The sequence below is a fragment of the Suillus clintonianus genome (assembly GCF_016758775.1).
Source record: "Suillus clintonianus strain FC179 chromosome Unknown DEU56scaffold_9, whole genome shotgun sequence".
Classification (NCBI taxonomy): Eukaryota; Fungi; Basidiomycota; class Agaricomycetes; order Boletales; family Suillaceae; genus Suillus; species Suillus clintonianus.
The window spans coordinates 595,925-610,772 of NW_024539233.1; the positions used below are offsets into that span (position 1 = coordinate 595,925).

A 14,848-nucleotide genomic window follows, 5' to 3' on the forward strand; every position below is an offset into this window, starting at 1 on the left:
CGCGGGTACCTCCGAATTTATTTCCTTATATAGATGATACATAGGACAGTACTGATCCGCGAATCCAGCTTCATATGTAGGTAACGTACCTAAGAGCTAAATTGACGCGCGGCAGTACTCTCAAGGCTTTCAACTTCTAATCTCACCGGTCATGACGTTCTATAACCCAACTACTCACTTCAGTACAAAGGGAAAAGTCCTCGTCATCGTGCGTATGCCGATATCCGACGCAAGACAGCTCACTGAAGACATTCTCCAAGGCAGCCCGTTGTTTCTGTCGCGAACGTTGCCCAGCTCGCGGCTGATCTCTTGATCGCTTCACTTTCCTTGCATCGCGTAGGCATATTCGACCCTAGTAGCTTAGTTCCTGTTGTTGGTGCTCGCGAAGATGATCTTCCTGGTATCACAACACCACTCGAGCGTATGTCTTCGTGCATGTTTTTCCAGAGCTTGCGCTAACAGATAGGCTAGTATTTGGCCGCGATAACATCAATGTCGCAGTCATACAACAACGCTCTCCCACATTAAAGGTAATGAAACACCCAGAGATGTGATCATTATTGTGCTGATGAGAAGTTCATCTTGCGTCCTACTAGTCCTCGAAGCAGGATTTTGTTGACTCCCTGTTGGAATTCATACGTACTTCAGGAGCTTCAGCTGTCCTCGTCATTGGGGGAGTGGATATGTCCAACAGGACTGATCCTCAGATGCTGTTGAGTTGCAATGATTCGGCACCTGAACCGTGAATTGATGTCCTTTCGATGCTTTCAGGACACCTACCTGTCAGATTGTCCCACCTGGAACACCTGATCTGAATTCTGGTCCATTGGCCGCCCTCACAACATTGCCCATACCGGTCTACACTTCACCCGTTTCCCAGTTCCTGCATAGCGATGCAGAAAGGACAGCCATACCTTTCATACCGGGCGGAGGTCTATCCCGTCGAATCCTTTCCTCACTTTCCGACGCATGGCAAATCCCGACTGTATGTCTCTTGCAATATGTCATGGAGGGAGACAACAGAGCAGACGCTCAGCTCATGGCAGCTGTAGTATCCAAGGTATTGCAGATAGAAGTTCCTAACTGGAAGCAGCCTAGCAGTTGGGGACATGGTCTTTTCGGTACCCCTCATGATCAAACATTGTACGGTTGACAAGTGTATTCTACAGCCTGGTGCAGATATTGGTAACAAAAATCAAGCAATGATCCAAAAACAAATCTACACGCGCTTTTTGGTAGCCTGCGCTGAACATCATCAATGTTTTCCAGCAATGCCGGTACGATTCCGGCCTTTTTTCTTGGCGGCTTGAGACAACGACATGTAAGCATATGGATCCACGCCGCCTTTCTTGACATCACCACCCGCTTTCTGCATTAGAGCATAAGACTAGGTGAACACAGATTCAGCAGACCACCCACCTTTGCCTTAAATTCGTGGCCTAATTTTGGCTCCGTGGGTCGCTTGTTCTTCTTCGTAGCAGTAGCAGCACCATCAGCCATCTCAACATCTCCATCTTCGTCCTCATTCTCGCGGCGTCTCTTTTTGGTATCTTTGTTGAACTTGATGCGCCCATTGGGTCCACGAGTAAAGCCATCCACTGAGGTCATACTCTCCCGATATGCACTACCAGCGACGTCTTTGGCAGCCTTCCGAGAGCTGACTTCGATGTCAGACTCCTCATCTTCGTTGATAACCATTTTTCCGGTGTCAGTGTCAGTTTTGAAGCGACCTGCATCTTGACCCGGCTTGCGGCGTCGGTTTGCTTGTGCATCTACAAAAAGGTAAACGGTGCAGATGCAAGCGCATGACGAACACCCACTGGTCAAACGCGAGGCAACACCCTGCAAGAGGTCCATCGGTTCGTCATCATCCACCCGCAAACGCACTCCTTGTTCAACTCCCTTCCGCTTTGGTCCTGCCTCGGGTCGAGATGCCTCCTCGTCTTCGTCGCTGTCGTCCAACTCGCTTTCACTGCCATATAAAACATCCTCAAAGGCATCACCTGTAGGAACCTTCGCTTTTGTCGTCTGGGTATTATCATGAGCGATATAGAATGGTAGACGGGCAGGAAAACCAACCTCCTCCTCTTCGTCATCATCCTCTCGAGCTCTCTTCCTTTTAGCTCTTTCCTTCCGTTTCTTGATGTTCACCAACACCTTCGCGGCCTGGTCCTCACCCGCGGCTTGATACACGTCATTCCACCCGAACCTTCTAATCATTCGCTCGAAGATATGGCGAACCTTTGCCTTGAAGTGGTTCTTGTGATCGTGCGACCAGGCGAGGAGTGCAGGGACGAGTTCTTTTAGATGTGGTCGTAGCATTTCAACAGGCAATGTATGAATCGCAAGCTTGATGTACCCGAGCGTAGACTTGATAATCTCACGGTTGGCAGAAGAGAGGAAAACCAGAAGAGTCGTGAAGATCTCTGTCTGCATCTGTGTGTCGATGGATTCTGCTCAAATGTTAAATAGGCTGCAATCACGACTCCGTCAAACATACCTCTGAACTCGAAAACGAGACGGGAGACGGCTGTTACAGTCGCACTGATCATGTGCGGCGAAGCTCCTGCTAAGCCTCCTGCAACCATGGTCATGTACTCGTTAATGCTCGCTTGCGCTACAAAAAGGATGTCAATAGCTGAGATTAGCACTCCATCTTTGACTCACCTTCGGCGCCATCTTCATCCATTCCATCGACCATGCTTCTCTTCACGATACCACCCTGGCTCATCTTTTGACCCATAGCAACAATGAGCTCGAAAGCCGCAGACCGGGCTTTCTCTGATGGCTCCTTCGTACCCAAGACAGCTTCTGGGATAAGCGAAGGGATAATGTGTAAAGACTCGCTAGGAACCCGAAGTATCAGCAGAGAAAGCAAGATGAACCGATCTTTCTTTGCAGCAGGTGCAAGCCCAACGGAAAGCTCGTCTAGACTTTGGAAAGTCTTGAGCGCATCTCCTTCTACTTTTCCGTTCTCCAGAAGCTTCGCTAGGATCTTGTAACCACGCTTTTGTACGCCGTTGTCCTTGTGGCCCAGCACTTCCTGCGCGAGGCACGTCGAGAAAAGAGCGGCGACGTCTTGCGCGTCAAGGAAGGGGAGGAGGAGGATTAGAAGGTCTTGCGTCATTGCGGTGGTGTTCCCATTGTCTGATTGTTGAAGGCTTTGGCGGAAAAGATCGACGACCTTCCGATAGGCTTTTGCAATGTCTTGCTTTTCTGCGAGTCCAGCCCAAACACCGATGACGTCACCCACCATACCACGATTATCCCTATCCACGCTACCGAAGACGTTGAAGAAGACAGCAAACCAACTCTCTACTTGTGTCTTGAGGAAAGCAAGGTTCTGAGAAGCTTGTTCGGGAGTAATTGCGTTGTCCGATCTCGATGGTTCTGCCATGTCTGTGTCGACCTGGGATGCGATTATCTTGTTGGACTCTATCAAAGCCTTCAAGCCCCGTAGTACAGGTGGCCGAAGATCAGGTTGGCTGTAAAGTAGCTGAGACAGGAGTTGCGCGAATGCCGGTGTGAGGGCCTATATGATATCCATCAATATAAATCTTTTTTATACAAGGGCCGCACGCACCGTCTTGAGGTCAGGAGGCGCATGGCAATAGCCTGCAAATCCAGTCCATATCTGAGCGACAAGTACACTCCACACTTTCGCCTCTGATTGCCGTCCTTCGCTATCGGCCTTTTGCTGTAAATTGAACATCCGCTCGCTCATGGGCACGAAGTATGAGACAAAATGCCCAAGGAGCGACGGGTGAGGTTGGTTGAGCATAGGCAAAAGGAACGCGCGCGGTTCTTTGCCTGCTTGACTAATATATATATTCAGCTTTAGTCCTTCCCCCGGTTTCGAAGTGACTCACCGATCCGACGGCTCTAGGTTCAAAGGAATAACGGCAAGAAGCACAGCGGGACCCACTACTCGCATAGCTGTCGAGAGCACAGCATCAGCAGCCTCCTTGTGCTCAAAGCCTTTTTGGACCCGCAGATCGGCGATTTTCGACACCAGAGGCATGAGTAAAGCCTCTGTAGCAGTAGTGGACTTCGTTGGTTCTAAACGAACGCCCAGATTTGAGACTAGAGCTGAAATAACCGAGAGCAGCTCCGGCATCGCGGATGCAAAAGCCAGGGAGTCGAGAGCTTTCGTTATTTGCGAGATGATGCCTCGCAGGGGGGATTTACCAGCTTCACTGTCTGAAATGGAGTCTTGCACTATGGAAGACGTGATGCACTTTGTCATTAAAGCCAGTGACTCCGCAACAGCTTTGCGGGTTGGTGTGTGCTTCGTCTCGAAGTACGACCATACCGTCTTCCACACTTTATTGAACTCGGTGGCACAGGCCGATGCATCCGCGACATGATAGGCAAACATGGCGTCTCCAAGAACACGAATCCAGGATGGAGAGGTGGAATTATCGGATTTTGCTGGTGGTGATTCCAGTACGGCATTTAAAACAGCCGGAATTTGTTCGATTGCACTGGCAGTGCCGGTCGTGGTAGACGCAGTAAAAAGATCGGAGAGAATCGAGTATGCAGCTTGGGAGAGGTATGGGTTTCCTAATCGTGGGAGGGTCAAAAGTGTGGTGGTGATGGGCGGAATGGCCTTTACGATTATTTGAGTTAGCAGACGGTGATTTAAAGGGTATTTAACATACATCAAGGGGAAGATGTGGAAGTACTGGGCGCAAGAATGCAAGGAGATGAATAGCTGTTTCTGCAGCTGAGGTATCGGATCCTTTTCCAGATGATTTTGATTTGGGTAGGGCGCCCGAGCTTGCTTGCTGAAGCGCAATGTGAGCCCACTCAGCCACCCGCTGTGCATAAGGATGCCGGATTAATGGACTCGGTGGGAATGAAAGAACATCTTTCACGATGTCAGCTGCTTTCTTGCGCACTTTGGGTCGCGGATCCAGACATAATTGCAGTATAGACGCAAATGATTGGCGGACTGCAGAAACATCCAGCTGCGATTTGTCAAGGGCTCTGAATATGGCATTGTAAAGAGTTAGCTGAGACCTCAGTGGAGGGGCATGTGCCATCAAGGCAGGAAAAAGAGGTGCGGTCAGGGAGAGAAGTGTATTGAGGTTGGTCTGGATAACTGGCGGGGGGACGAAGGGAGCCACTAGAGCAAGGAGATACAATTCTGCGGGTAGTACGTCTCCATCCCCAAGTGAATTCTCCTTCTTTTGAATGCTTCCATCGAGAGTTGTTATCAATGCAGCAAAATAAGCTGTAGGTGTCCTATCCGCATGCTTTTCCTGGAACGTGGATTCTAAAGCTTGAAGCAGGTTTGCTGGTGCCTTCTGGTGGGCAAGATTTGAGGTCGTGTGAGGCCGTATTTTGGCCAATGCCTCCTCCATGACGATCGCGTGTAGATCACTTGTAACTGAATGTCCTATGGACTGACATGAGGCATTGATCAAAATTTTGATTATGTAATACACAAGACTACTTGAAGGTACTTTGTCTATTCTTAAACTCCACTTTCCTGGATCCTCCGCATAACGCACCTCAGTTCATGTACACGACCATCACGACAAGACTCGCATAAATATGCCCAAGGGTTCTACTACGCCCTGGTCTTACATATTCGTTCGGTGAGGGCAGCAACGTACCAAGGTCAACACAATTTGACTCGGAACGGCGGCGTTAGGTTGCTCTTCAAGTTTGTGCTGAAGATATTCTATGGGACCATCGTTGTCGAGAATGCTGATCTTATACCAAAGACCGGGCAACCATGGTCTGTTCTCTGTCAGGTTGTCGTCCATTGACTAAATGGTATTGCGACTCAGCATTGTCTGCGCCAACCATTCCAATTCCCTAACGGATGCACTGTGAGAACACTTTGCCTCGTGCAAGCGCGTTAACTCATAGTCTGTATACGTCAGTCTTATGGTAACCTCTATGCCGTCCAGAGTAAGCAACCACAACCTTGAACCCGGCGTGTTACTGAAACAAAACTGACTCATTGCCGTGCAGACGCGTAATATGCTCCGTCTCACGGCAAAATCCACCCAATTCGGCCATCGGACATTTACCAGTTGGCTGATTGAATCCGCAGGCACAGTACCTATAAAGCGGCGCAAAGATTATAATAACAGCGAGGTTGATAACAGTCAAACCATGGATAAGCTCATGGATGTAAGATGCGCCCATAGTATTTACATAGGGGATCTCAAAGTTCAATTAAATCTAACAGGCACTCGAACTTGGAGACGCAGTTTGTTTATTTCCGGAGGGGGCAAGTCGCTATCACCCCACTATAGCCCCGCTTAAGACAGGAGGTTTGTCGACTGATTTATACCTGCTAATGCCTGCTTCACCTATCTTCTAGTGGCTCGCATTGTTTCGGATGTCCTGAGCCGTAATCGTGATGATCCAAACTTTTCCGTTTCCATTCTGACGTGTTCAGTCACTTACATGTAATCAGCCACTCTCACATTTCGACCTAGTTGCTGATCGCGTGAAATTGTAGGCATCGACAACATTTCAGGTCAGATGTCCTAGTGACATTCAACCCCCCAATGACGTTCACTCCCAAAGTGCGTGAATATCAATATTTGTTTCTTTAAGACACCTCACTCAATGACCTGTGGTTCAGGACAATCCAGAGCTCCTCGCTCCTGTTCACTATGACGAAATCCGGGGTCTAACTGCACGGATGCATCAACAAATTAGTTCCCGGACGATTGACTCGCCATCTTGGGAATTTGTGAGGTCCGCAAAGATGGCAACACGCATATATGCACCTCTTGGGACTCGTATGAGCCTGGGAGATTATGTGCGAGTCACCAGAACATTTGTCGAGGCCTTCAAAGCTTCCGACGATACCCAAAAGAGCAAGCGTACTAGTGCTGAAGACCAATCTATTGACTTTACCAGTGAGGACATTGAGCTCAACCAACTGCGTCGTGACCTCAAGGTAATAAAACTTTTTAACGGTTGTACCAATTTCTAAATTACCGTCAAAAGACATACCAAGACCGACTTGTTCACTGGGGTATCAAAGACGACCGGATTGCGCGCCCCCTCTCGTTACGAACGATTACCATGCGAATGGTCATTCGACTGACGTGGTTCATATGTCTCTTTACCATCTCTCTTCCAGGCCTGATGCTCTGGACACCCGTATTCATCACCACATTCATCGCCGTCCGTAATTTCAAGAGAACCGGGCCAGTCTGGGACACCTTTGACGAAATCGCGCAATATAAGCTTGTCTACGGGCTATTCTCGGGTCTATCCGTCTGGGCTGCTTGCATTCTGTTCACGCTTCCTTCTGCCGCGATCACCACGTTTCTCGTCCCCGCTATGATGTGGATGACGCTGAGATGGACGGAGGATGCTGTTTCGGCTTTTCGCGCCTTTATGGCACTGGCAAGGCTGTTGTGTGTGGGGAAGAAGACGCTGAACGAGATACGAATAACAAGGCGCGATCTGCAAGCAAGATTGATGAGCATCGCTGTGGGGACTTTGGGGTTGCCGGATGATCCCGAGAAGTTTTTCGTCAGAAGTGGGGGTAAGCAGAAGGGTCGGGTGAGGAGCACCTGGGACAGCGGGGCGAAGTACTTCTCTGTGAGGAGGAGGCGGAAGAGGGACTGGAATGAGACGTTGAGGCTATATGACCAGGTTGATTATCCAGAAGAGGGCTTATAAGATCTAATGTTTGGTATTTTGTTGTTTTGCATACATCTTGCTTTGACAATCGCACCTTTACGAATAAGCCTGAGGGCGACTTGAATCAATATTCATTCAATATCCAATGGACAATATTTACATGTTGCGTGCAGGTATCCAAATACGGTACAAGTAAAACAAAAATAGAGCGTCATTGACAAGTGTGCTTGCGGAGAGGAAGTGAACTATGGAGTTGCACCATAACCTCGAATGGGTCGGTATGCTCTGTTACCAGCAGCCCACTTATGGCCGCGATCTGCAGCTATACCGGTTATAATGACACCAGCTCCTACGGCAAAACCTGAAACCCAAGAAACAGCGTTTAAAACGTAGCCAACACCTTTGAAGGACGCATTAGAGCCAGCAATACGAGAAAGCGCAGCAAAAACTAACCAGGCTTAGCGTGCTCAAATGCTGGGAAACGGTCCTTGCGGTAGAGCTCGGTGACGAGGATGAAGGTTATAAGTTGAAAGACAGCTGCGGAATGCGATGATGCCTCATGATGACGTGTGGCTCACAAAGACTAACCATGCAGTATGACTAGCCCAGCCACAGCTCTCCAAACCCTTCTCCGCCTGGAGTGTGTGCTCACGCCAATGACCAAAGCGGCGAGACCCATGGCGGCAAAACCGATGCCAAGCTCGGTGAAATATTGAGCCGAGGTCCACAGAGCACAGAACAGGCGGTTTTCGCCATCACACTTGTCCTTTACACGGAGTGGAAATGCACGACATTCGTAATCGGTGTATTCTAGATGACCGCCTTTGCTAGGGCCAGGAAAGCTGATGGTGGAGCGTTCGCAACGTTCCATCAACCCATAGCGAACGGTGACCTGGGCGTTCGCTATGTCATATCTAGCAATAAGCCTTCAAATGAAATGTCAGGCTGGCGTTTCGCGGTTAAAACGTTCTCTGGCGAACCAGTCCGGGAGGCGTGCAGATAATATGTTCTAGAAAACCCCTGGATGAGTGTATTTCAGAGAACGCGAGCTGATGAACTTACGATGACAAGAATAATGAGAACAGCGGCAAAGGTCGCTGCGTACGAGGTTTTCCTCATGACAACAGAGGTTTTGAAGGGTGATTGCAAGTGGGCAAGGTAGTTTCCTGACGCGCTCCACAAATTCTTGTCATGGCCTTTTATTGTTTTTATTATGTAAGAATCAAACCCCGGAGTTTGGCGCCAGGCGATATCTTCAACCATTCGCGCAAATATCTCAACGGGCCTCTAAGCTCCGGCAGAGAGCAATCCTTGGAAGGAAATGCGGAAATCTCGCATTGTCTAACCGTTATATCGTTGTTTCGCAGCCGTTTTGGCGAACGCCTCTTGTCACATCAGATTAACTTCTAAGTGAGTCCCAAGCTACGGGGACCATGATATGTATTCATAGAACATTTCAAAATCGTGATGTCGTCTGTCGCGTCTATCAATCTAGGAGTGCCTTTTGTGGGCCGCTTCGATCCACTAAAGTTTGTAGTCTCCGTACTCGACGTAGCTAGACGACTGTCTCACATACCAGTCGACTGCGGCCCCAGAGTACGACTCTCCTTGGATTTCCACTGCTGGTTCGAGGCGGACCGAATACTCCGTAGACCTCCAGACCCCCCTTGATGTATAGATAGTGACCAATGGCTAGCGTCCTTGTCGATTAGTGGTTAAATCATCGCATTGTGGCCACTCCAATCTGCGAAGCCGGAAGTTCGAATCCTCCCTGGGACAGGTCATGTTTTTGCTCCATTCCAGCACCAAAAATATATACATATCATGATATCTCACCCCAGATCAGTAATGTCAACTTGGACATCATGCATGTGGATGATATATTGTGATGTCCTATGCTAGCTGGCTATGCTGTCGTGGAGCGTTGGATCCATCCCCAGTTCGGTGTCACGGTGATTGATGCTACGAACCCAAACGCACTCGACCCTGGTCTCCAGTAGCACTGGTCCCAATATTGCGAGTGAAACTCACGTCAACGCCGACATAATAGGAGCCGGACTGGATAGCTATCTGGCTGTCCTCGTCCTGCGCTGGCGGCTTTGATGTCCCATTACAGAGACCATGAGAACTGAAAGGCAATGCAATATGATATCTATTCAAGGACCTACTTTGATGCGCGGATCAACCGAACCCTTGTGGCGGCCGACGACAATGATGTCATGGTCCTTAAACTCTACCTTTTGCTCGAAGTAGCGGACACTCTGGATCAGGCGTACTGCATCCCATGGAACCACGCACACGCTTGTTGTGGTGGCGGTAGAAATAGTAGTTGAAGAGAGCACGAGAAAATTACCGTATAAGTCATGTGAACTTGAACCATATCATATATATGTGTCGCCCCCTGAATCATTCAAGTCACCATATGAGTCGGTATGTGAACTTGAACCACATCAGTCGGCGACCCCCTGAACGTTGAGCTGTAACTCACGATGGTAGTTTAAAAACAGTGAATGGCTTTCAAGGATGATGAGCCGAGACCACTGGTCCCAAGTTTGCGATCACAGATCACTCACTACATATCACTCGTCGCCTTTCATTGCCCGCTCACTTGAGAGCGCTTCTACTAACGTACACGCCAACCTACGCCAACGCAGACACCACATCAACACTAAGAATCTCAGTGCATCGCACCAATCAATTTGAGGGGGGTCTAATAGGAATGAACCTCCAGTATGATCTGTCGTCTCCTTGATCCTGCATGAGTTTGACCTAAGGGACAAAGTGTGATGTTGTTCAACAGCACAAGTTGAATTGCCGTACCTCTGTTCCATCATTCCCGTTGGGCAAGTACAACAACAAGTTTGACCTAGTGTCACGGATGCTGAAAAGCCAGGTTACGCAAAACAGACAAATGATATATGTCATACTCACATCCACCTGCCGACATCGCGGTATGATACATTCCATTCATAGGGTGTGGCACCATAAACCACTTTCTCAGACTTGGCGAAGTTAACATCAAATTTTAGAATAAGGGGAAGTGAAACTCACGTTAGCACCGATGTAGGAGGAGCCGGACTTGATGGTTATCTTGCTGTCCTCGCCTACGCTGGTGGCTTTAATGTCCCACTGCAGGGGTTACGAGAACTGAACGGCAGTGTAATGAGGTATCTATTCAAGAACCTACCCTGATGGGTGGATCAACTGAATCCTCGTGACGGCCAACAACATTATTGATGATATCAAGACGCTTGAGTCCTATATTTTGCTCGTGGTAGCCGACGTTTTGGATCAGGTATACTCCATCCCATGGAACCACGTACACACTCGATGCAGTAGTGATGGTAGGATTCTGGGCATCGTTCTGTCCGTGACTCATGATTGTGGTTTGAAAACAGTGAAGAGCTTTCGAGGAAGATGGGGATGCACCCTGTGGTGATGAGCTGAGCCTCTTATACTACACTTTGTCCGGGTTCCGGTTGAGGGGCAGGCGAGTTAGGTGCCATTTATTCCTGAAGGAGAATCAAGATGGCGTGACAGCTTGCATGGAAGAAACGAGTTGAGCGAATAGTACCCTAAAATGATGTGCTTTCGTTACGCTCCTTCCTCAAGTGTAAGAACGTCTCGTACTCACCCTGGGATTACTTAAAGGTTCTGACCAAGGTTCCGGTTATTCCTGAAGGAGCATATCAGGTGAGCTGACAGCTTGCATGGAAGAATGGATACTTGCGTAAATCGCGCAGATAGTACTGACGTTCAAACCGATTACCCCCAATATGATCCGTGCGCTCCATGATCAAGAACAAAAACACGCGAGCACAGTCCAAAGGGCAGCTCGACCCAGGGCCACGGGATTCATTCACCATAAGAAACTTCGTACGCACCGACTATATCATAGTAAGCGAAACATGCCATTCGGCGGTTTCAGGAAGCTGGGGATAAGCCTGGCTCACGGTCACTTACTGGCAGCAAACCACCTCCCCTAGGATATCGCAAGGAAAACAGCCGTTGTGATTGATAAACCAACCTGCAGCCAGACACAGTCGAAACAGCATCATGGAGACATTTCAAGTCCGGTGATCCTCGTTATAGTCACAAAAGCTTCCACCATCTCGGACCGGTCACTAGCATAGCCGGATGACGTAGTTCGGTTCACTGTAACTCCTAACTTATCGGCGAGGATCCGGCCTTCGCGCTCATACTTAAAGTTTTCCCTATGAAACAGAACGTGTTCATGTCGACATACGAGAAGTCTCGAAGTACATGTGACATGGACCTTCGCAAAACGTCTCTCGAGGCCGTCAGACCCTTGGTACCCCCTGAACAACACGAGGATAGGTAAGAGCAATAAGCTGCAAGCTGATCAGGCAAAGACGTGCTGGACATCGAAGCTCTCACCCCAAATAGGTCAGGTGCGCGCGTAGCTAATATCTGCGGATCTTCACCGAGACCTACGAAGCTAGTTTTCGATAAAATCAGCGGGTCACCACATACACAGAGGTTGCACATACATAGTAGATACACCAGCCTCGATGGCAGTTGACATTGTCAATGCTGCAAAATCATCATGGAGAACTATCGAGGCAACCAAAAAAAAAAGTACGCACAACATTGCAATCCAATGAGGAATGCAAACAAGACTACCGGTGCTGTGTATTGCCCATCGGCGTTGTAGGCGGGGTGCGTCACTGTGCAGTTACGATGGTATTAGTTTCTTCAGTACGATAGAGCAGCACGCACGGCGCAGGTATAGATACCCAAAGAGTGAGCATAGAAGCCCGATGACATACGCTCCCCACATCAAAGCTGTCGGATACGATCAGAAGACGTCAGCATCCGCAACTGGTGACTCACTCATGCCAACTAAAGAATCGTTGACAAGCGCATCAATCCCTAAAATATTGGGCATTCTGAGTGCTTACGAAAAACAAAACAATGACGGAGCGTACCACGATCCATGAACATAGTCCAAGTGTCTTTCGCTGCTCGAATGTAGGGCTTTCCATAGAGTGCTGGTAACGTTTCGGTTACTGGTAATTATAACCGGACCAACTGAAGTAGCTTACCAATTTCGATGTAGGCATATCTATTGAAGTACCTTACCATTCCTTCAATACATCCAACGAAGAACTCTGCGCAGCATGCAAGACACGCCTCCACAACTGGTGAAAGGTCGTCATCTAATGCCGATGTAGGGAAGATTCAGATTAACACTCACAACTCCCTTGCGCATTTGCGTTGTTCCTCGCAGCGTTCAAAATGAGGCGGACGACTTCCAGAATAGTGACAATAAGGGATCCGAATGCTATTGACCCAAGAGAGAGCGTCGAAGCACGTCCAAAAGCGCTGAGGGTCGGATGCTTTGGCTGAAAATCCATGTGTAAGCACGACTTGTGAGGGCGCATGAACCAGAACGCTACCATTTGTCCTTGCTCTCGAGGCCCGAAGTAATACCAACCTGTAATGCATATAAGATATCGAAATCAATCGAGTCATCCGACTAAGCTCACTTCCATACGCTCCACCAGCAAGAGTGGCTAAGGCGACGTTACCAATGACTTGAGATGTCCAGAGATATGAGAATACTGCGTAGAATACTAGGCCTGCTACAGTGCTCCCAGAACAAGATGTTCCGTTATCGCAACCTGTGTGATCATTCGAACTTGATTGAATTTATTGAGAATGTAAACTTACTTGGATTGCCAGGTGTCCATTTCGTGTAACTATAAATGTGTTAGAGAAACTGAAGTTTGCTCAGCAAACTGAAACACTTGCATCGCAATCAGTGTATATGAAAACCACCTGTGATAGTACTCAGCAAAACTTCTTTGAGCGTGACGACAGCGACTTACACACTCAGGGCAGCTTGCAAGATCAAGGCGATGAAGGCAACAACATAGACGCTCTTGTGGTGCTTGGAGACATCTATTACTACTTGCAGGAGGAGGGATGCTAGCGGAATGCGGGACCTAAAGCCAAAATAGGCAAAGATCGAGAATAAAGCAATGATAGTGAATATGATGGCACCAGCTATGGTCTTATGGTCAATAAATAGGTGACCGATGTTCAAATTGCTCACAATAGTAGCCAGTAGTCCAGTAATAGATGCAAATGCCGCTAGTGAAAGGATCAGCAAAACACTAGAAGGCGTTAGAGTGGGCGTACATGTTAAGTATGATAGACAGAATGAGAGTAATGTGCATCAAGGCCCGTGTAAAGAGGCGTGCGAGCATCAGGTAGGCCATAGACAGGACAAGAGCTGCTGCGGTGACAAACAGCAGAAGATAGACCGTATGTCTGACGCAGTCAACATTAGTTTAAATATACCGATGAATGTGCGCAATCAACACACCGATTGAGGGTCACCGACGAGCCGACCTGAGAGCCATTTCCTACACCACCTCCAAGCCCATTACCCGACACGTATTCTGAGAGAGCAATCCCTGAAAGCGCAACGAACCCTGCAAACTACTGTGGCGTCAGAAGGAGTGCACCACGAAATAACATGCACTGACCTGCAGAATGAAAAGGATCAGAAAGAAAATATCATTGACCCGCTTCTTCGGTTGAAACCGACCGTCATCGAATGGAGATTTTTGGTTTCCGAATGCTTGTGGATCGTACTGCGGCTGAACGACTGGTTGCGCATATGGTTGAGAGTGTCCTGGCTTTGGCTCCCCACCATGTGCATAGAACGGCGGATACCCCCGTCCCTGTTGTACTCCCCACTGATCCTTGTTCCAATCGGACATTTTCTGAAACAATGAGAAAGCGAATAGGTTGTGGGGGGCGATTTCTCGTACATGCAGACCCCTTGAGGCAAAGGAGGAGCCGAATTTGAAAACAGACTGCGCCGATCATCTCCAAGTATGGAATCTGGCTGGACATTCAAAACTTGAAAGGTGGGACGAATGGCAATTGTACCGGTACATTAACTGGATCATGGGGGAACGTCATACACGGAACTATGTTGAACGACCTGACAACCCCCTCGTAGTCAGCCAGAGCTTCAAGCAGACTACAAGAGAGACGAGTTACCGAGCACCGCAGCAACAGAGGGTAAAGAAAGCTAAAACCAACTAGGTCTGTTGAAGCACATCCCCCTTACCACATGCACGAAGCATGCCCCAGTTGAGCCCAGGAACACAAGTGGGGTAATGGAAATTACTCACTTGCGTATGGTGACACTTGACTGTTTAGGTTTCGGGCCGCAGGAGAAGCGATA

General features: G+C 48.6%; 6 protein-coding genes and 1 non-coding gene across 7 annotated transcripts; 3 read left to right on the forward strand and 4 right to left on the reverse strand.

Moving 5' to 3' along the window:
- The first annotated feature begins 76 nt into the window (after positions 1 to 76).
- DEU56DRAFT_582137 (proteasome assembly chaperone 2) lies at positions 77 to 1,371 on the forward strand. The gene is made up of 5 exons (XM_041346922.1): positions 77 to 208; positions 265 to 421; positions 472 to 530; positions 597 to 712; positions 772 to 1,371. Exons 1-5 carry the CDS (start codon positions 152 to 154, stop codon positions 1,151 to 1,153), a joined length of 771 nt encoding a protein of 256 aa, XP_041213029.1. The 5' UTR covers positions 77 to 151; the 3' UTR covers positions 1,154 to 1,371.
- DEU56DRAFT_582152 (armadillo-type protein) lies at positions 1,154 to 5,424 on the reverse strand. The gene is made up of 8 exons (XM_041346923.1): positions 4,662 to 5,424; positions 3,870 to 4,609; positions 3,584 to 3,818; positions 2,668 to 3,532; positions 2,501 to 2,617; positions 2,080 to 2,453; positions 1,420 to 2,028; positions 1,154 to 1,369 (listed from the first exon to the last, which is right to left on the reverse strand). Exons 1-8 carry the CDS (start codon positions 5,364 to 5,366, stop codon positions 1,256 to 1,258), a joined length of 3,759 nt encoding a protein of 1,252 aa, XP_041213030.1. The 5' UTR covers positions 5,367 to 5,424; the 3' UTR covers positions 1,154 to 1,255.
- Positions 5,425 to 5,471: 47 nt separating this feature from the next.
- DEU56DRAFT_779298 (uncharacterized protein) lies at positions 5,472 to 7,735 on the forward strand. Its single transcript, XM_041351878.1, has 10 exons — positions 5,472 to 5,603; positions 5,660 to 5,746; positions 5,799 to 5,840; positions 5,895 to 5,922; positions 5,986 to 6,147; positions 6,206 to 6,290; positions 6,341 to 6,428; positions 6,482 to 6,548; positions 6,608 to 6,928; positions 6,979 to 7,735. The coding sequence occupies exons 1-10, from the start codon at positions 5,560 to 5,562 to the stop codon at positions 7,660 to 7,662; spliced, it is 1,608 nt and encodes a 535-aa protein (XP_041213031.1). The 5' UTR covers positions 5,472 to 5,559; the 3' UTR covers positions 7,663 to 7,735.
- On the reverse strand, positions 7,736 to 8,790 carry DEU56DRAFT_779314 (uncharacterized protein). The gene is made up of 5 exons (XM_041351879.1): positions 8,686 to 8,790; positions 8,604 to 8,632; positions 8,212 to 8,549; positions 8,077 to 8,160; positions 7,736 to 8,023 (listed from the first exon to the last, which is right to left on the reverse strand). Exons 1-5 carry the CDS (start codon positions 8,740 to 8,742, stop codon positions 7,869 to 7,871), a joined length of 663 nt encoding a protein of 220 aa, XP_041213032.1. The 5' UTR covers positions 8,743 to 8,790; the 3' UTR covers positions 7,736 to 7,868.
- A 530-nt stretch (positions 8,791 to 9,320) lies between these two features.
- DEU56DRAFT_t39 lies at positions 9,321 to 9,402 on the forward strand. The gene has a single exon. It is a non-coding gene; the product is annotated as a tRNA-His (tRNA).
- Positions 9,403 to 10,208: 806 nt separating this feature from the next.
- Positions 10,209 to 11,463, reverse strand: DEU56DRAFT_779319 (uncharacterized protein). Its single transcript, XM_041351880.1, has 7 exons — positions 11,354 to 11,463; positions 11,283 to 11,299; positions 10,811 to 11,163; positions 10,675 to 10,752; positions 10,555 to 10,625; positions 10,444 to 10,504; positions 10,209 to 10,392 (listed from the first exon to the last, which is right to left on the reverse strand). The coding sequence occupies exons 3-7, from the start codon at positions 11,000 to 11,002 to the stop codon at positions 10,318 to 10,320; spliced, it is 477 nt and encodes a 158-aa protein (XP_041213033.1). The 5' UTR covers positions 11,003 to 11,163; positions 11,283 to 11,299; positions 11,354 to 11,463; the 3' UTR covers positions 10,209 to 10,317.
- Positions 11,464 to 11,924: 461 nt separating this feature from the next.
- On the reverse strand, positions 11,925 to 14,375 carry DEU56DRAFT_728650 (plasma-membrane choline transporter-domain-containing protein; the record flags this gene model as incomplete). The annotated part of the gene is made up of 18 exons (XM_041348055.1): positions 11,925 to 11,975; positions 12,022 to 12,082; positions 12,135 to 12,177; positions 12,231 to 12,311; positions 12,364 to 12,429; positions 12,478 to 12,516; positions 12,573 to 12,635; positions 12,690 to 12,785; positions 12,842 to 12,989; positions 13,044 to 13,081; positions 13,134 to 13,268; positions 13,318 to 13,346; positions 13,393 to 13,425; positions 13,476 to 13,653; positions 13,703 to 13,740; positions 13,789 to 13,920; positions 13,976 to 14,091; positions 14,139 to 14,375. The coding sequence occupies 18 exons, from the start codon at positions 14,373 to 14,375 to the stop codon at positions 11,925 to 11,927; spliced, it is 1,584 nt and encodes a 527-aa protein (XP_041213034.1).
- Positions 14,376 to 14,848: the final 473 nt, after the last annotated feature.